The sequence below is a fragment of the Rana temporaria genome, chromosome 1, assembly GCF_905171775.1.
Source record: "Rana temporaria chromosome 1, aRanTem1.1, whole genome shotgun sequence".
Lineage (NCBI taxonomy): Eukaryota > Metazoa > Chordata > Amphibia > Anura > Ranidae > Rana > Rana temporaria.
Window position 1 is genome coordinate 616,309,761 of NC_053489.1, and position 17,651 is coordinate 616,327,411.

At 43.4% G+C, this 17,651-nt stretch overlaps 1 protein-coding gene across 6 annotated transcripts in view; it reads right to left on the reverse strand.

Annotated features, from left to right (window-relative positions):
- The window catches only part of FAM53A (family with sequence similarity 53 member A), a 109,840-nt gene that overhangs the window by 45,895 nt on the left and 46,294 nt on the right, over window positions 1-17,651 (reverse strand). For all 6 annotated transcript variants that reach the window (XM_040335268.1, XM_040335270.1, XM_040335265.1 and 3 more), the window contains one exon: window positions 15,130-15,357. In XM_040335268.1, the coding sequence (XP_040191202.1) occupies window positions 15,130-15,246 (117 nt within the window). In that variant the 5' untranslated portion in view covers window positions 15,247-15,357. The remainder of the gene's footprint in view (window positions 1-15,129; window positions 15,358-17,651) is intronic.

Genomic DNA, 17,651 nt, shown 5'->3' on the forward strand with positions numbered 1-17,651 from the left:
ATTTTTCTGCCAGTAAATACCTTATACAGCCCACTTCCTGCTTGTCTGGCAAAAAGCCTAGGCTTAAGACATAATGTAAAGCGCTCTTTCTCTCGTAAGCGTTTGCCAGGAAGGGAGGGGGGGGGGGGTGAGTCACACGAGGGCCAATGAGAGCTGCAGAGCTGGAGGTGTGCCTCTGTGTAAAACCTGCACGTAAACAGGCAGCAGCTTCAGCCGCCCACAGTTAAAATGGATGCAGCCTGACTCAGTGGAGGGAGATTTCTGCAGCATATTTGGCAAGTACAGAATCACAGTGTATATATAAAATATTATGCAAAGTGGTTGGAGGGAAGCTTCAGAATGGCAAAGATGTTTTTATTACAAATTATGTGAGCAGACTACAGTTCCTCTTTAAACAAAACTCCAGACAGAAGTCCTTAAAGGGGTTGTAAAGACAAAAAAAAATTCCTTTTAAATTAAAGTCTGACAGTAGCTGATAAAGGAAAAAGTAATGTTTTGCATTATAACTAGTTTGATACCTGTTGAAATCGAGCTGTTTTATTCACCTCCAGCACTCCTGAATCGTTATTCTCACTTACTTCCTGGTTTGCGGTGCGCATTCATTCTTGCTACATCATGGCCTAATGGGAACTACAGTTCCCATTGGGCTTAGCCTCCATGCCTGTGAGGGATAAGAGAGCATCTTTACGCAGGGCTGTAGTCATAGGTAGGGGGTGAGCACATTCTGCTTTCCACCATGCAAAACGGCTCAGATGCTGGTGGGAAGCAAAAATAGGAGAGACAGGAAATGGCATTTTCAAACCTGGATTACTGTATTTTGGAGGTCAAAAGGAAAAACGAGGTAAGTGATTTTTAAATGCTCTAGCTGACAGCAATCAATTGATCTAATAAAAAATGAACCTTTAGTGTTCCTTTAAGGTTTTGTACGTTAGCTATGCTTGTGGTTCCAGAATAATAAGACAGCTGCATTCCAGGGCAACACTGTAAAATCACTGAATATCATCATTGCCCTCCAACAAAACAAGTACATTTCTATAAAGATTTAAATATGCTGAACACCAAAACTTTTTAGCTGTGCTTAGAATGGGGAAAGGGTAGGATCTACAGTATGTAAGGTTTTCCTGTCCCGGTCTCTACAGCAGAAGATTTTTCCTTCGCTTCCTGTCCTAGTATCAATGACCACCAACAAAGGTATAGATGGGGGCATTCTTGTAAGGGTAGAGACCGCAGAAAAACACCTGCCCCAAGAATAATTATCACCAGATTCAATCCTGCCTCATTCCAAAAATTGAAAAAGTTTTGACTTTAAAGTGGAGGTTCACCCAAAAACTTAATTTTTAACATTAGATTGAGGCTCATTTTGTCAAGGGGAATTGGGTGTTTTTTAAATCGAAGCAGTACTTACCGTTTTAGAGATAGATCTTCTCCGCCGCTTCCGGGTATGGGCTGCGGGACTGGGCGTTCCGAATTGATTGACAGGCTTCCGACGGTCGCATACATCGCGTCACGATTTTCCGAAAGTAGCCGAACGTCAGTGCGCAGGCGCCGTATAGAGCCGACGTTCGGCTTCTTTCGGCTACTCGTGACGCAATGTATGCGACCGTCGGAAGCCTGTCAATCAAATAGGAACGCCCAGTCCCGAAGACCATACCCGGAAGCGGCAGAGAAGATCTCTCCCTAAAACGGTAAGTACTGCTTTGATTAAAAAAAAAAAAAACACCCAATTCTTCTTCACAAAATGAGCCTCAATCTAATGTTAAAAATAGTTTTTCGGGTGAACTCCCGCTTTAAGCCAACTCCAGATGTGACATTTCAAGTTTTGCATAGCTTACATGTTGAGTAATGTGCCAACACATCTATGTTGTCATTTTATTTTGAGAGTTAGCACCTGGGGGAATTGAGTAACCCTGTGTCTTTTAGGTCTCTCAATCCAGCTAAATACCTGCAAAGTAGTTTGTCTTCAACCCCCTCCTACTAGGCCTTTTCCACATGCTAACATAAATTCAGCTGAGTCCAATATGTCCAATTATAGACATCCCCTTTAATATGGGGTACCTTGCCAGAATCAAAATCATAACAGGCCAACAGTGACTCAGCCCCAACGTTGCTCACCCAAAACTGAAAACAATTTGTGCAAGCTTGCCTTCAAACATGCACGGCTATGTCAATAAATTGTGTGCTATGTAGCATACAGCATAGACAGTAATTGTGAAACAGTATCTAAAAAAAGACAAGTTCATAGTCGTCACTTCATGGAACAAAATAAAGCCATAAAACATGGCTGATTAACAAACTTCCTCCTCCAAATGTCTTGTGGACTGTGATTTATTTTTCACTAGGCCAAAAAAGATACTATTGTTTAGCCACTTCCTTTACAATGATGGCTTATTTTGCGTGGAAGGTAAACATCCTTAAATGTTCTTGTCTTTCTGAACTCTACAAGAAACCAAGGAGATGCAGGCAGATTAACCCTAGATTACCCAGACTGCTGCAGGGTCAATACATTGAACTATTTGCAGAAGACCGTATTTGTGCTCCAGCTGTTTGAGGACCTGAACTATTGGGGCTGTGCCCAAAGGGGCACACAAAAACATCACCAGCATTGCCCGTAGCCTTCATGTCATGCAGGCCTGATTTTCCCCATTAACAATTTACCATGCTTTGTCCTGTATGGCATCTCTGTAGAGGTGAGCTTAGCTTTCCTACTTTCAGAGCTCAAACCACCCCCCCCCCCCCCCATGACGGGTGATCCGAAGACTGGAGGGGGAATATTCCAGAAGCAGCAGGAGAGGTGCAGATAGCACAAATCCACAGAATAAAATAGGAGCAGGGAGATTCTTGACATGCAGCTCTTTAATTCAGCTTGTTCTCCAGCAAAGAAAACAGTGAGCATCACCAAAACTCACTCCACAGTACATGACACTAGTGGCCAAATGTACAGTACCCTAGAACCCGTACTATAAAGATACAGCTTTGAGGCTACAGAGCATGAATTGTTAGGGAATGTCACTTCAGGAAGTGAACTACTTTTTTTCCTGGGGAAATTGAAGGCAAAGGGTCTTCTCAGTGTACTTAGGCACAATTAACATTAGATGTTCCGTAAAAGATAGAAAATCTTTACTTGAGTTCCAGGGCATAGCAGGAAATACACCTTGCCCTGCTTAAGCTAACAATGCACTGCGGATGTCTTAATACGCATGTGACACTTTTCATACTAGAGGTCAATTCCTACCCAAATATGGCATTTCTGACTAAGACTGTCTGTTGATAGGATGGACTGTGAGATGCTTGCCATTATTCAGGGGCTGCGAAAAAGAATTCCTATATCTGCACAACTGGTATGGTTACTGAGAAAACAAATACGGGCGTCAGTCTTCCCCACTGAATTGTCCATATCATGGGCCACAAATAGGCAAAATCATAGCGCTGGTTATAGTCTTGCTAGAGGGGCAACTAAACGAATGATGGAAGACATTGGCAATGCATTCTTCGATGTAAGCAGCAGGTGCACTTTACTGTACAATGCACTTTTTAAATCATACAATGAATTAAAGTACATTCATTGATCTAAGAGACATGTGACACACTGGTGTCAGGGAGTATTAATGAAGGCCCCTTGACCTCATAGTGAAAGGGAGCCTTTACTGAGGGGGGCATGGCTAGGAAGTTGGTGCTGATACACGCAATATGTAAAGTAGCGCAAAACGATTGGCTACTTCAATGTGTGGTGAGGGGGCAAGGTCTGAACTTTAATAAAAATATTCACTGAGGTAACCAGATGTGCCTTGAGGAACAGCAACGGAAGAGTTTGCCACCCTACCACCCTGTAGTCCTGTAGTTGCGGTTTGTCCCAGCTTTCTTAGTGGTTTTAGACCTTGCAAGCATTAAAAGTTGCCATAATGGGTTATGCTGTCTGCCCAGCACTTATGATAAAGACAGGCCCTTTACATGTGCTCAAGTTAATGTTCAAGTGTGCTCACAGTATGACTGACTGGCACTGGTTAAGTATTTATGTTGACAAATTAATTGTACTAAAAATGTTAAAGCTGTGGTCTTGCCCTTTTAACTTAATTGGTCTATGAGTTTTTGGGGGGAAGATTGCTGAATATCTTCCTTAAGTCTATACTCCTCAGCAGTCAAGCTATAGTACATATGCCAGCAAACGTGGCCTTACGCTGTCCTGGTCTGAATAATTCATGCAACTTACAGGCCACAATAGAAAAACCTTGCAGGTGGAAGCACTTAACACAAGGCAGTACTCAACCCAATTTAACACTGGTGCTTGATTACTATCTGCATCAAGCAGCAATAAGGATAACTCCTAACCAAGGATTATTGATATTAGACTAATTTAACATGAAATGGACCAGTGCATTTTTTTGGTACAAATTGTTTAGAGATATTTTGCATTTCCAAAATTGAATATGTAAGAGGAACATGAAGAAATGTAGGCCCTTTAAGATATAATTTGAGGTGGGTTAATATTTCAGTAGCCTAATCTGTGTGCAAAATACAAATAAATTAGAATTGCTTAAAAACTCCAGCTCTTTCACTTTGGCTTGCATGATCTCTTTTTTCTTTCCGAGAAATGAGCAGTGTTTGTATATAGTAGATTCCACATACAGTGACCCAGTTCTGAAGCAAGTCAGAGCTTATAGCATGCAAAGCACCATATAGCTAGAGGCAAAGGGTTTTAATTATACAAGCACTGAAAGCACAACGCAACAGTTTCTCCCTGTGTGCTCAGAAAGGATCTCCCCACCGCACCCATCATATCACCATCCTGCAGGCTTGGTCAGCAAACCTTCAAGGAGAGATCACATGAATGGCTGCAGTTAACCGTTTCATTGCCCAAAAGTCTGCCTTCAGGTTGCATAATGTGGATGCTTCAAATCTTGGAGCGCTGGATGCTCCATAAACAGCAATATTACAGAGGTTAAACCTCAATGTGTGGGACATTTCTTCTGACTTGTTACAAAAAAGGTACTCACAGAATATGAAGGGAGGGAAACATTGTGGTGTTGTCCACAGCAACATCCTTTCAAACTTAAAACAAGCCCATAGACTCCATGTAAAAGGTGGAGTATACGCATATTTATTTGAACCACATGCATAAATGAGTGCCATCTTTCAGTAATGGCGAGTATAATGCCTTCCAGAGATGGAGGTAAGCCAGGAAACAGAGTAGGTAGCTGACATCAACGAGTTGGAGTCTGTGTGGAATTTCTCTGTGGTGAAGCCCTGGGAAATCCTTAAACATCTAAGGAATATTTATCAGAAATTAACCATAGGCAATAAAGGAAGACTTGATACTATACTGCTGCATTCACATCCAAGCATGAAGTTTACAGGCCGTTTTGGACCACGTTTTTGTGTGTTTTAGGCATTTCTTTAGGCATATTCAGGCTTGAACATTGTTGTTGTTGTGGCCAATGGAAAGATAGTTACTGAGAGGAGGAGATAGTTATTTAGGCTTGAAAAATAGGATTTTTTGTACTCACCGTAAAATCCTTTTCTCTGAAGTCCATGGACGGACACAGCTCCTTAAATCTTGACAAGTGGGTTATGTTCCCTGTTTACAGGAGAGGACTAGGCAGAAACATGTTAAATAGTTAAATACATGTTACATTAACAGAGTTGAACAGCCCCGCCCAGGGGGCGGTCCCTCCAGACATAACCCTCCTCACTGCAGCTTGCAGCCTCAGTTCGTAACAAGCAGTACAAACCTAAAAAGGAGGGGTGGGAGCTGTGTCCGTCCATGGACTTCAGAGAAAAGGATTTTACGGTGAGTACAAAAAATCCTATTTTCTCTTATCGTCCATGGACGGACACAGCTCCTTAAATCTTGACAAGTGGGACGTCCCCAAGCAGTGTCAAAAAACGAGGGGTGGGAAATATATCAGTAAAAACAATTTTAACTTCACCCCAAAACAAGCAGAGCTCCTCAACGGAGGAGGTGCAACTTTAAACAGCCGCCGGCAAAAACTAGCGGCTGAAAAAAACATAAGATGCACTCACAGCAACCATGTAAATTCTGGAAAAAGCGTGAACGGACGAGCAAATCGCCGCCTCGCACCCCTGTGAGACCGACGCATGATGTCGGGAAAAAAAAAAAAAAAACCCAGGAAGCACCAATTGCCCTGGTCGAAAGTGCCGTGACCGGAAAGGGGGGCCCGCCCTTAGGAGCATAGGCCTGTATGACGGCCTGCCCGATCCACCGAGAAATGGTGGTCGACGAGACCGCCAGGCCCTTTTGTGGACCAGACACCGACACAAAGGAGAGTCAGAAGCTCCGAAATGGAGCCGTAGTAGGCTGGTATACCCGCAAAGCGCGTACCACGCCTAAAGTATGAAAGGCCGAAACCTCCTTCGGAAGAAGGGAAGGTCGCGGGCGCACCATCACCTAATCCTTATGGGGGATCAAGCATGGCGGCTTGCAAGACAAGACCGCCAACTCAGAAACCCCTCTAACAGAGGTAAAGGCCACTAAAGGGGCCACCTTCTGAGATAGTGTCAAGAGAAAATCTCTCTGATGTTTCCAAAAGGAAGGTTCCTGAAGAACCGAGAGCACCAGAGTCAAAACTCATGGGGGAAGAGATGGGCCAAGAGGGGAAAGTATATGACAAACCCCTTGCATACAAAAAAAAAAAAAAGGGGACCCACCAGGGAACGGGCCGCAAAAAGGCCACTAAAAGAACACAGCCAAGGCTGAAATCTGCCCCCAAACGGTGCTTTAAGCAATTTTTAGATCCAATCCAAGCTTTAAAAACAGCAGGACCCTGGACATTGAAAGTACGCCCGTGGACGTCACTCCATCCCTTCGCACCAAGAGAGGTGCGACGGTAGATCCTCCGGAAGAAGACTACGGTGCCCTGTTGAGATGACCGAGTCAGACAGACCCTGGTCACCTAAAGTCTGGCTTCCAATAACCATGTTAAGCAAGTCAGTGACTGTACAACAGGAGGAAGTATGGGACCTTGAGACAGGAACCTCCTGCCCTGGCAATCGCCAGGGTGCCTCCGCTACCAGGCGCCCGATATCAGCGTACCAAGGACGCCGAGATTAATCTGGAGCGATTAGAATCATCGGGATCTCCTCAGCATCCACTCTGTGGAGCGGCCGAGGAAGCAACTACCATGGAGGAATGGCAAAAAAATCACCGATACAGACAACACAGGGCCACCAGCGCGACTGACGCGTCTGTACAAGATCACTAGACCTGGCCACTAACTGACACCCTTGCGGCGGAGACAAGCTGCCAGGAGATCCATGCCATGTGAGGCTCACCTCCTGCAAGGGAGCCGAAACACCCCAAGCACAAAGACCAGTCGCCCTGGTCCAGCATCTGGCGACTCCAGTAGTCTGCCTGCCGGCATACCTGATGGTAGACTGAAGCCACGGCCGTGGCGTTGTCCGGCTGAAACCAGATTGGTCGACCACAAGGAGAAGCATAGCCTGATCTTTTAACTAGGTACCTAGTCCATGGCTCCATAACAGAGCATTCCCCAGGGGATAACGGGGGAAGGGGGCACTCTTTTACCGCCCGCCCGCAGTCCACCCCCACCCTGGCACAAACTGTGTCCAGGACTAACAATAAAAACTCTGTGGGAATCCCAGGTGCTAACACCTGCTGCCACCACCAGCATGTGGGGAAGGACCCAGATACTGACTCCAATATTTACATATAGTGTGTATTATAATATGCACACCTGTCCATACAAATAGACAAAAGCTCCTAGAGCCCTATTCAGGGCCTCTCACCCACTTGCTGCGCTGACCAGGGGTAACCAGGGGACTCCCTCAGGAGGAGACTGCCCAGCGCTGCCTGTGAGGAAAAGAACCGTGAGGTAACTTTTGCAGGGACCTGTGTTTAAACAGGAAAAGCCTCATAGGGCTGTTTTATTTAAGGATAAGACACAGATACAGCATAAAAAGCAAAACCGTTACAGGTGTCACCAATCAGTCAGCGTCTGCTGAAGTATAATCATAAACATCTGTGCTCATCACAGGGCTTTTTACCTCACAGGAAAGCCCAATACAAAAAAGAAAAAGCACAGGCCAGATAACACAGTCCCCTCAGGAAGGCCCCCTCCCCCCTGACAGCGGCAATGTTAGCAATGCAGCAAGGGAAAGGAGCAGGGAAGTAAGGGGAAGGGACCCCCGAACCCCAGGAATGCCCAGCTGTACCAACCCACCGAAGCAGGAGGGACTGTACTTACCCGTCCAAGCGAGGACTCGCTGACGCATTCCTGACAGAACTACAACCGAAATGGAGGTAGCTGTCGGCCCGGTCCACTGTGAGTGAGACAACACCACAGCCCAGTCATATGTGGACCTCGGAGCAAAGCTCACCGGCCACCTCAGGAGTCATGAGGTATGGCGTGGCAGACCAAGCCTCTTTGCAAAGGTGTGCCCACGCTTGCTGGTCGGACTGAGTAGACTACAAGGATCTATAATATCCAGCCTGTCTCTCAGCCAACAGTTGAAAGAAGATTCTTCAAGAAAAAGTAAAGTAAAATAAAATAAAATTTCTCCTCAGGGCGCTGGGCCCAAAGGGAGCCATACGTCCTTCTCCTTTGCTAGGCAGAACGAAACTGAGGCTGCAAGCTGCAGTGAGGAGGGTTATGTCTGGAGGGACCGCCCCCTGGGCGGGGCTGTTCAACTCTGTTAATGTAACATGTATTTAACTATTTAACATGTTTCTGCCTAGTCCTCTCCTGTAAACAGGGAACATAACCCACTTGTCAAGATTTAAGGAGCTGTGTCCGTCCATGGACGATAAGAGAAATACAATTTTTCAGGCGCTTTCATTGAAGGTTATAGTTGTGCTCATAAGTTTACATACCCTGGCATCATTTATGATTTCTTGGCCATTTTTTAGAGAATATGAACGAGAACAAAAAACTTTTCATTTACTCATGGTTAGTGTTTGGCTGAAGCCATTTATTATCATCAACCGTTTACTCTTTTTAAAATCATAATGACAACAGAAACGACCCAAATGACCCTGATCCAAGTTTAAATACCCTGGTGATTTTGGCCTGATAACATGCACCCAAGTTGACACAAAGGGGTTTGAATGGCTATTAAAAGGTAACCATCCTCACCTGTGATCCATTTGCTTATAATTAGTGTGTGTATAAAAGGTCAATACGTTTCTGGACTCCTGACAGACCCTTGCATCTTTCATCTAGTACTGCACTGACATTTCTGGATTCCGAGTCATGGGGAAAGCAAAAGAATTGTCAAAGGATGTGCGGGAAAAGGTACTTGAACTGTATAAAACAGAAAAGGGATATAAAAAGATATCCAAGGAATTGAGAATGCCAAACAGCAGTGTTCAAAGGCTAAATCGAGAAGTGGAAAATGAGGGGCTCTGTTGAAACCAAACCACGGTCAGGTAGACCAACTAAAATTTTAGCCACAACTGCCAGGAAAATTGTTCGGGGTGCAAAGAAAAACCCACAAATAACTTCAGGTGAAAAACAGGACTCTCTGAAAACATGTGGTGTAGCCATTTCAAGATGCACAATAAGGAGGCATTTGATGAAAGATGGACTGCATGGTCAAGTCACCAGAAGAAAGCCATTACTATGCAAATGCCACAAAGTATCCCGCTTACAATATTTCAAACAGCACAGAGACAAGCCTCAAACCTTCTGGCACAAAGTGATTTGGAGTGATGAGACCAAAATTGTACTTTTTGGTCACAGCCATAAACGCTACATTTGGAGAGAAGTCAACAAGGCCTATGATGAAAGGTACACCATTCCTACTGTGAAACTCGGAGGTTGAACGCTGATGTGTGAGCTACAAAGGCACAGGAAATATGATCAAACTTGATGGTAAGATGAATGCACTACGTTATTAAAAAATACTGGAGGAACATTTGCATTCATCAGCCAGGAAGTTGCGCATGGGACGTACTTGAACATTCCAACACGACAAACCAAAACACAAGGCCAAGTCGATCTGTCATTGGCTACAGCAGAATAAAAGTGAAGGCTCTGGAGTGGCCATCTTAGTCTCCTGACCTCAATATCATTGAGCCACTCTGGGGAGATCTCAAACGTGATGTTCATGCAAGACAGTCAAGAATTTACAGAAACTAGAGGATTTTTGCCAAGAGGAATAGGCAACTTTACCATCTGAGAAGATAAAGAGCCTCATCCACAAATACCACAAAAGACTTCAAGCTGTCATTGATGTTAAAGGGGGAAATACACAGTATTAAGAACTGGGGTATGTAAACTTTTGATCAGGATCATTTGGGTAGTTTCTGGCGCTATTATGATATAAAAAGAGTAAACAAGGTTGATTGACAATAAATGGCTTCAGCCAAACACCAACTATGAGTGAAAATAGATTTTGTGTTATTCATATTCTCTGAAAAATGGCCAAGAAATCATAAATTCGGCCAGGGTGTGTAAACTTATGAGCACAACTGGGCAGGGCCAATGAAATCCACAAAGGCTCAAATGCTTGATCTACCCAATTGCATGTGCAATATTCAGCTTTAGGTGCCAGGTGAAAGCATTCAGAGGTGCTAGACCAGTGATTGTTTACTTGCAAGGTAATGGGGGCCTCAAATGCGACCCCCGGTGTCTCCAAAGGGCCGCATATAATATTTATTACATGTAATGCTAAAAAAAACTGTCACAGACTGAAAACTTACTAGAGGAAATGGTCAGAGATTGTTCTACAGGAGTGGTTGGATACTGAAGTCATGCTATTGGAGACATTTAGAGACATGTTGCATTGTACTGCTAGACATGACTGCTATCAAGGTACCTATTACAAATCAACGATCCAAATGACCGCACTTCAAAACACCAAAGAGCTGCAGGTTGGGCATCAGGGGGCTAAATAGATAGCCTGTGTGCATGAGGCCCAATTCCCATGTATTTCAGTGGTGGCTATTTGTATTCAAACTCCTGTAGCTCAAAGCCTAATACTCCAAAAGCTACTCTGTGTAGGTTTGAGCTTTTTTGGCCCCATAGACTTTAATAGGAACATGTAGATCATGGGTCTTCAAACTATGGCCCTCCAGTTGTTCAGGAACTACAATTCTCATCATGCCTAGTCATGTCTGTGAATGTCAGAGTTTTACAATGCCTCATGGGACATGTAGTTCCACCACAGCTGGAGGGCCGTAGTTTGAGGATCCCTGATGTAGATGCTTAAATCAAGTGTGTTCGAGTTTGTTTTCCAGGTGTAATTTAGGCAGATTTTTGCCTTATTCTAGAACTGGTCTCCTCTTACTGATTTCCATTGGTTAAAACAATGCCTGAAGCAAGAATACACATTTTAGCACTTGCAACATGCTTCTAAAACACTTGTACACACAAGCAAAAAAAAAACACTCAACCAAAAATGCCTAAAATTCTCTCCGCTCAGGTGTGAATTTGGCCTAAAACAGTGTTTCCCAACTCCAGTCCTCAAGGCACACCAACAGGTCATGTTTTCAGGATTTCCCTCAGATGAAACGGCTGTGGTAATTACTAAGGGAGTTGGGAAACACTGGCCTAAAAGACAGCAGTAGAACTATCCCATAAAAGACCAGGAAAGGATTATGAGCTCTGTCATATTTTATGGCTGTTTCCCCATTAGGGGCATTACCCTTCACTTCCTGTGTGCTGATCATGACGGGAAGTAAGAGGAAACCACAATAAAAACTTGACAGATGTTCGAGCTCATCCCCAGTCTCAATTAAAAAATAGTTGACTTGAGTGCCAAGTTAATTTTGAAAGATATGATCATCTCCTTGGGCAGCCGTATCACTTTTACTCTCATTTGTGTACGTCACCCACCACCCAACCCTCAAGGTCCTAAGTACAATAGACAATTAATACAGTTTAAATTAATATGTGACTCAGGGTAAGCACATAACTCATTTCAGCACATCTTACTGTACTTTTAAACCAAACATTGTGTAACCAGCAAACACTTGCCAGTAAGGGGACGGTTTTTGTTTTTTTATACGAAATCTCAAAACTTATGCAACCTCGGACAAAGCTACCTAGGCGTATCCTGTGATTATTTTACTGCAATTCATGTTTAATAGGAATATATTTGCATCAGCCTGAATAGAGATCTCACAGGTGGTTTTATTCCCAGTTATACAGCTGCTACCTCAGGCTAGTGAAGTCATGGCAATCCCTCAAGTAACGCTGAACCAGTGGGAACAAGCTTTCACATATAGGTGATCATTAAACTAATCCCTTGTTTTCGGGCATCTCGTTACTGAGGCATGAAGATCATCATCCTTAAAGGGAACCTCTTGTAAAGCCAAATTGAATGGTGACAGCTTAACTTTGTGTAGTAAGCTCTGGGGCCGTCATCGACTCACTGACAAGCACTCAGGAAAAAGATGAACCCTTGTAGCAAGTTCCCCTTCTCACTACAAAGGGTTAACTGCTCATCCTGCCTAGAGGATGATGAATCAGATGACATACCTTATTCCTGCAGACTTTCTATCATTCTTCCCCTGGCCCCAGCACTTTGATGTCATCTCATACAATGCAGGTCCAGCATTCCTGAATTGTACGTGAGGATGCCGAGGACCCACCACATAGTCTAGTGAAGGGCAGTGGAGGAGAGTGACAACTGCCAATGAAGTGGAAAAAATCTATAAATGATATCATCTTACTCATCATCCCCTGTGCAAAAGGAGCAGTTAGCCTTTGCAATGGGGAAGTAGAGCCACTGCAAAAAGATTTTTTTTTTCCCCAACAGAGTTCAGCTTTAACACTTTAAAGGTCTTATCCTTTCCCCCAGCCTGACTGAGCAGTGAAAGAAGCAGCAGGCTGATGAAATCATCTGCCACTCAGCATGTCCCTTCTTAACACAACTAACCCAATTTGATGCTTCCCTTCAAGTCTCTGCTGTACAGTGGTGTGAAAGCAGCAAATACCAGCGCAATTTTAGTACTTACACTTTAAAAAAATACATAATGATCAATTAAGGCCTGGTTCACACCTATGCAGGTTGCAGATGCATATTCCAGGTGCATTTAAAATTTTTCACAATACACATTTTTGACCCACTGAAGTCTATGGAATCAAAAAACACAACCTGCTGGTCCATGGCGCTTTCCATAAAATGCACAGGATGTGAACGTGACCCATAGGAAACCATGTTACATGGACCGTAGTGTGTTTCTGCAAAAACTGGAAATGCACTAAAAAATACATAGGTGTGAATCAGGACTCAATGAATAGAGAACTACATTTCTTTTTTTGTCTTTAAGATCTGCCTGGAGTTTAGCTTTTAGCTGATCACAGTGAGAGATATTGTGTGTGTGAGATTTTATATATAAATATATATATATATATATATATATACACACACACACACACACACACACACACACACACACACACACTATTCATTAAAGCCTTATATGTTCATTGACACTACACCGCAGTCTACAATTCTAAAGGCTGCAAACAGCTGATAGGAAGAGCCATTTGCATTCCTGTCACTCTCTGCTCTTTATCTACTTTATTATAGTGTGTTTTAATGACTATTTATATGTCTTAAAAGCACAATAAAACCCAGCATGGACATTGCTATGCTTTGATATGGACTATAAAGATACCAGGATACTTTGTACCCTACTCTTGACATTAAATCGATTACATTGTAATGACGAACAAGACTTAAAAAAGATCTTTATGCTTCTCTCTTGTTTCTTACCTATTCCAAGATAAGTTATGTGTCAGACACCCATAGGCAAAGCAGTGAATACAAACATAAAAGCACTGGTCTCCAAACTATGGCCCCTGACTAGCATGTATCTGGCCCTTGGGGTACCATTCCTCCCACTTGTGCCAACAAGGCATCCTGCCACTGACACCAATACCAAATGCTGGGGCACTATTCATATCAGTAACACCAATGATGGGGCACTATTCCTCCCACTGACACAAACCATGGGGCACTCCCAGTAATGCCAATGATGGGGCACTATTCCTCACAGTAATTGCAATGACGGGGCACTATCCCTACCGGTAACATCTATGATGGGGCACTATTCTGCTCACCGACACCAACGATAGGGCACTATTCCTCCCAGTAAAGACAATGTGGGCACCATGCCTCCCACTGACACCAACCATAGGGAACTTTTCCTCCTAGTAATGCCAATGATGGGGCACTCTTCTTACCAGTAATGCCAATGATTGGATACTATTCTACTTACTGACACTAAACATAGGGCACTATTCCTCCCAATAAAGACAATGTGGGCACCATTCCTCCCACTGACACCAACCATGGGGAACTTTTCCTCCTAGTAATGCCAATGATGGGGCACTCTTCTTACCAGTAATGCCAATGATTGGATACTATTCTACTTACTGACACTAAACATAGGGCACTATTCCTCCTAGTAATGCCAATGATGGGCACTATTTCAACAGTTAATACCAATGATGGGGCACAGTTCCTCTTCCTCCTGACCACAGGTGCTATGTAACCAACCATCAAGCCCGAGGCATTGTTTACCCTCACTGATGCCAGACCCAGGACATTCTACCCCAACCGGCCATAAAGGCAGGAGGATATTTTCAGTGTGCCTGTGTCACTTCGGCTTTTGGCTCTGTACTGTGCAGTGAGATTGGAGCTGTGCTGAATTTGCAAAGCAGGGTCCACGTAACCTCAAAGCAAGGGCATCTGAAACGAAGATGAGCATCAACTTGAAAAAAACATGTCCTGTTCACTTGTATCTGATGTCGGCGATCTTCTGATTGCTCACTGTTGAGATACAAAGTTCTAAAAAGCAAACACTGACAAACAAGACCAGTTTTACTTTGTCAAAGTAATTACTGGGTTCCTCACAGTACAGAACAAACCGTGGGAATCCCAGAACTTAAAAATTAGGTTCTCTAACCAAGTATTTGCTTATAATAGTTATACTGTGTTCCTTCACACAAGCACAATGTGAAGAAAAACCACAATTGTTTTTATTAAAAAGCCTCTAATGTTCCAGTTAATGAGACAATTAAGCCCGGCCTGCATGCACTTGAAAGCAAAATTATTAGCAATCTGTATAATTTGGGTACATTAACACGTTGCACAACCCGTCTGATCCAGGCCTGAAAGATGCCCAATTACAATACCACGTACCAGATTAATGTTGTATGTTTTGCATGAGCGATCATCCAGGCTTTGGTTCTGTAGCTTCTCGGTAATTAGTGTCACCATGTTAGCCCTCACGTCCCCGCTCCTCAGCCCCACGATCATCGATCCTCTGGTCTTAATACTGTCTGATCATTTCAGTTCTTGTTGAAGTTGAACATCTTCCTTGAAGCGAGCAGCCTAGTTCATTTCAGTGCTGTAGATCATGGTTCTCATCTAAAATGACAAAGCAGGCCGTGTTACATTATGTTGCCTGGGTACGTCACTCATATCTAATTTAGAACGCTCACTAAAAAGCTTTCGTCATGCTGCATAGCTAAAAGCAACGTTAGAGATAGACACATCAAGGCCTTGTGACCTATAAAACACAGCAGTAGTGTAATATCCTATTATGCATTCAAGGGATTTTCCAGTCTACAAATAAACCTCATGTTAAGAGAACACATGGCCAGTGGGATACAAGACACAGGTCCATTTCTGCCATACCCCTAAACCACATACATTAAAAAAATCAGTGAAAGGCACAAATAATTAAAGTTTGTAGTTGCCACTGCCACTGTCACTCACTGCCTAAATTTGAAGAATTATCCCAGCGATCTTACTCTGAACTACAGACCACATCTAAAAGAAAATATGGTGACTCCGTGGTTAGGACTGCATCCCTAATCGAGCTTGACCAGGGTCACGATCAGCATGAAGTTTATAGGTCTGCTGCTTTTTCACACCCCGTAAAGAAAAATGCGAAAAAAATCACTTAACCTCTGCATAGGATCGCCTATGCATAGGTTAAGTGATTGACGGGATGACAAAAACTTCCCCCTGGCGTATAAGGCGCATCGCCAGTTTCCGAAAGAAGCCGAACGTGTGTGCGCAGGCACCGTATAGAGCCAACTTGCAGTTCGGCTTCTTTTCGGAAACTCGTGACGCGCCTTATGTGCCGGGGGGAAGTTTTTGTCATCACGTCAATCACTTAGCCTCTGCATAGGAACGCCCACTCCCGCGGGAGCCACTACCCGGAAGTCGGGGGGGAAATAGCTATACGACGGTATGTAAAGCAAAAAATGAATAAAAAAATCAGCATACTGTCAATGTTGGAAGTGAGCACAATGTAATGTTAGAAAAATGTTTTTAGGGTGAACCTCTGCTTTAAGCATATGATGCTAAGCCTAAGATATAAACTTTACCAGCTTAACTAAAACAAAGTCTACATAAGAAACAACGAAGCAGTCGTTTCTAAAGTTTGACAAGCACATCTTTTTCCGACCCCAAATAGATCAACACAGTTTTTCATTTTTGCTATGCACAAACCTAAATGTAGCATGCAACATCTGAGCCACTTTTAAGCCACTCCACCACCACCACCACCACCACCACCAGGAAAGAATTCTTTATGCAGGCAAAGAACCACTCAAGTGGAGATGCTCCGAATCAAAAACCAACTTAGACTCCATTTAAGTGCACCTGGATATTACATCCAAAATGTTGTCAACTACAGCCCCCAGACACTAATAAAACACAGAAACACTCCTGCAAACAAATGAGTGCCAGGTGAACTAGAGCTTGGAATAGATAGTGCCACAGGCCTTGCTGCCCTCAAGGATAGGGGTATCCTAGCAGTTAGAAGAGAAAAAGAAAAGAGGGCGTGCCAACCTTGTGCATTATCCTTAGGTAACTTATTAAAAAATAAAGTAAAAAAACTACTCACAAACCGATGGAAAAAACTTTGCGATACAAGTGATCTCCAGATGACAGCAATTGGTCTAGAGACATCAGACTCCAGATAATACCAGAGGAGATTTCGAAGGCCATTGCTAGCCGACGCGTTTCAAAGGAATGCCTTCTTCCTCAGACGAAGAAGGTATTCCTTCGAAAAGCAGGGCAGAATGCTGGGCTCTGAGGAAGAAGGTATTCCTTCGAAAAGCAGGGCAGAATGCTGGGCCTTTGAAATCTCCTCTGGTACCATCTGGAGTCTGATGTCTCTAGACCAATTGCGGTCATCTGGGATCACTTGTATCGCAAAGTTTTTCTCCCATCTGTTTGCGAGTAGTTTTTTAACTTTATTTTTAATAAAATGTACCTAAGGATAATGCACAAGGTTGGTGCGCCCTCTCTTTTTCTCTTCGGACTAAAAAAAAAACACACAGACTGAGGTTTTAACCCATCTACACTATGTCCACCCAAAAAAATTACATTTGCTGAAATTCTACTTTAAAGCGTCAGATTACAACATCTAGAAAAACCAGTGTGAGTGATGAAGGATCCTTCCTATACAAGAAGAAATATGAAGTCTTGCACAATAGGTATGCACAACAATTTCATAAAATGCTAGATGTGGATAGATTAAACACATGCACATTGCAAAACCGTACATGGAGTCTGTCTATAAACATGGTTTAATATATGGCTGAAGTCTCTCCCTCTTTTTAGAGCCAAATATCTATAAGGCTTGTCTATAAATCACTGAATGAAAAACAATCCTGACCTGAAAAATCTCACTGTTTACTGCTTAA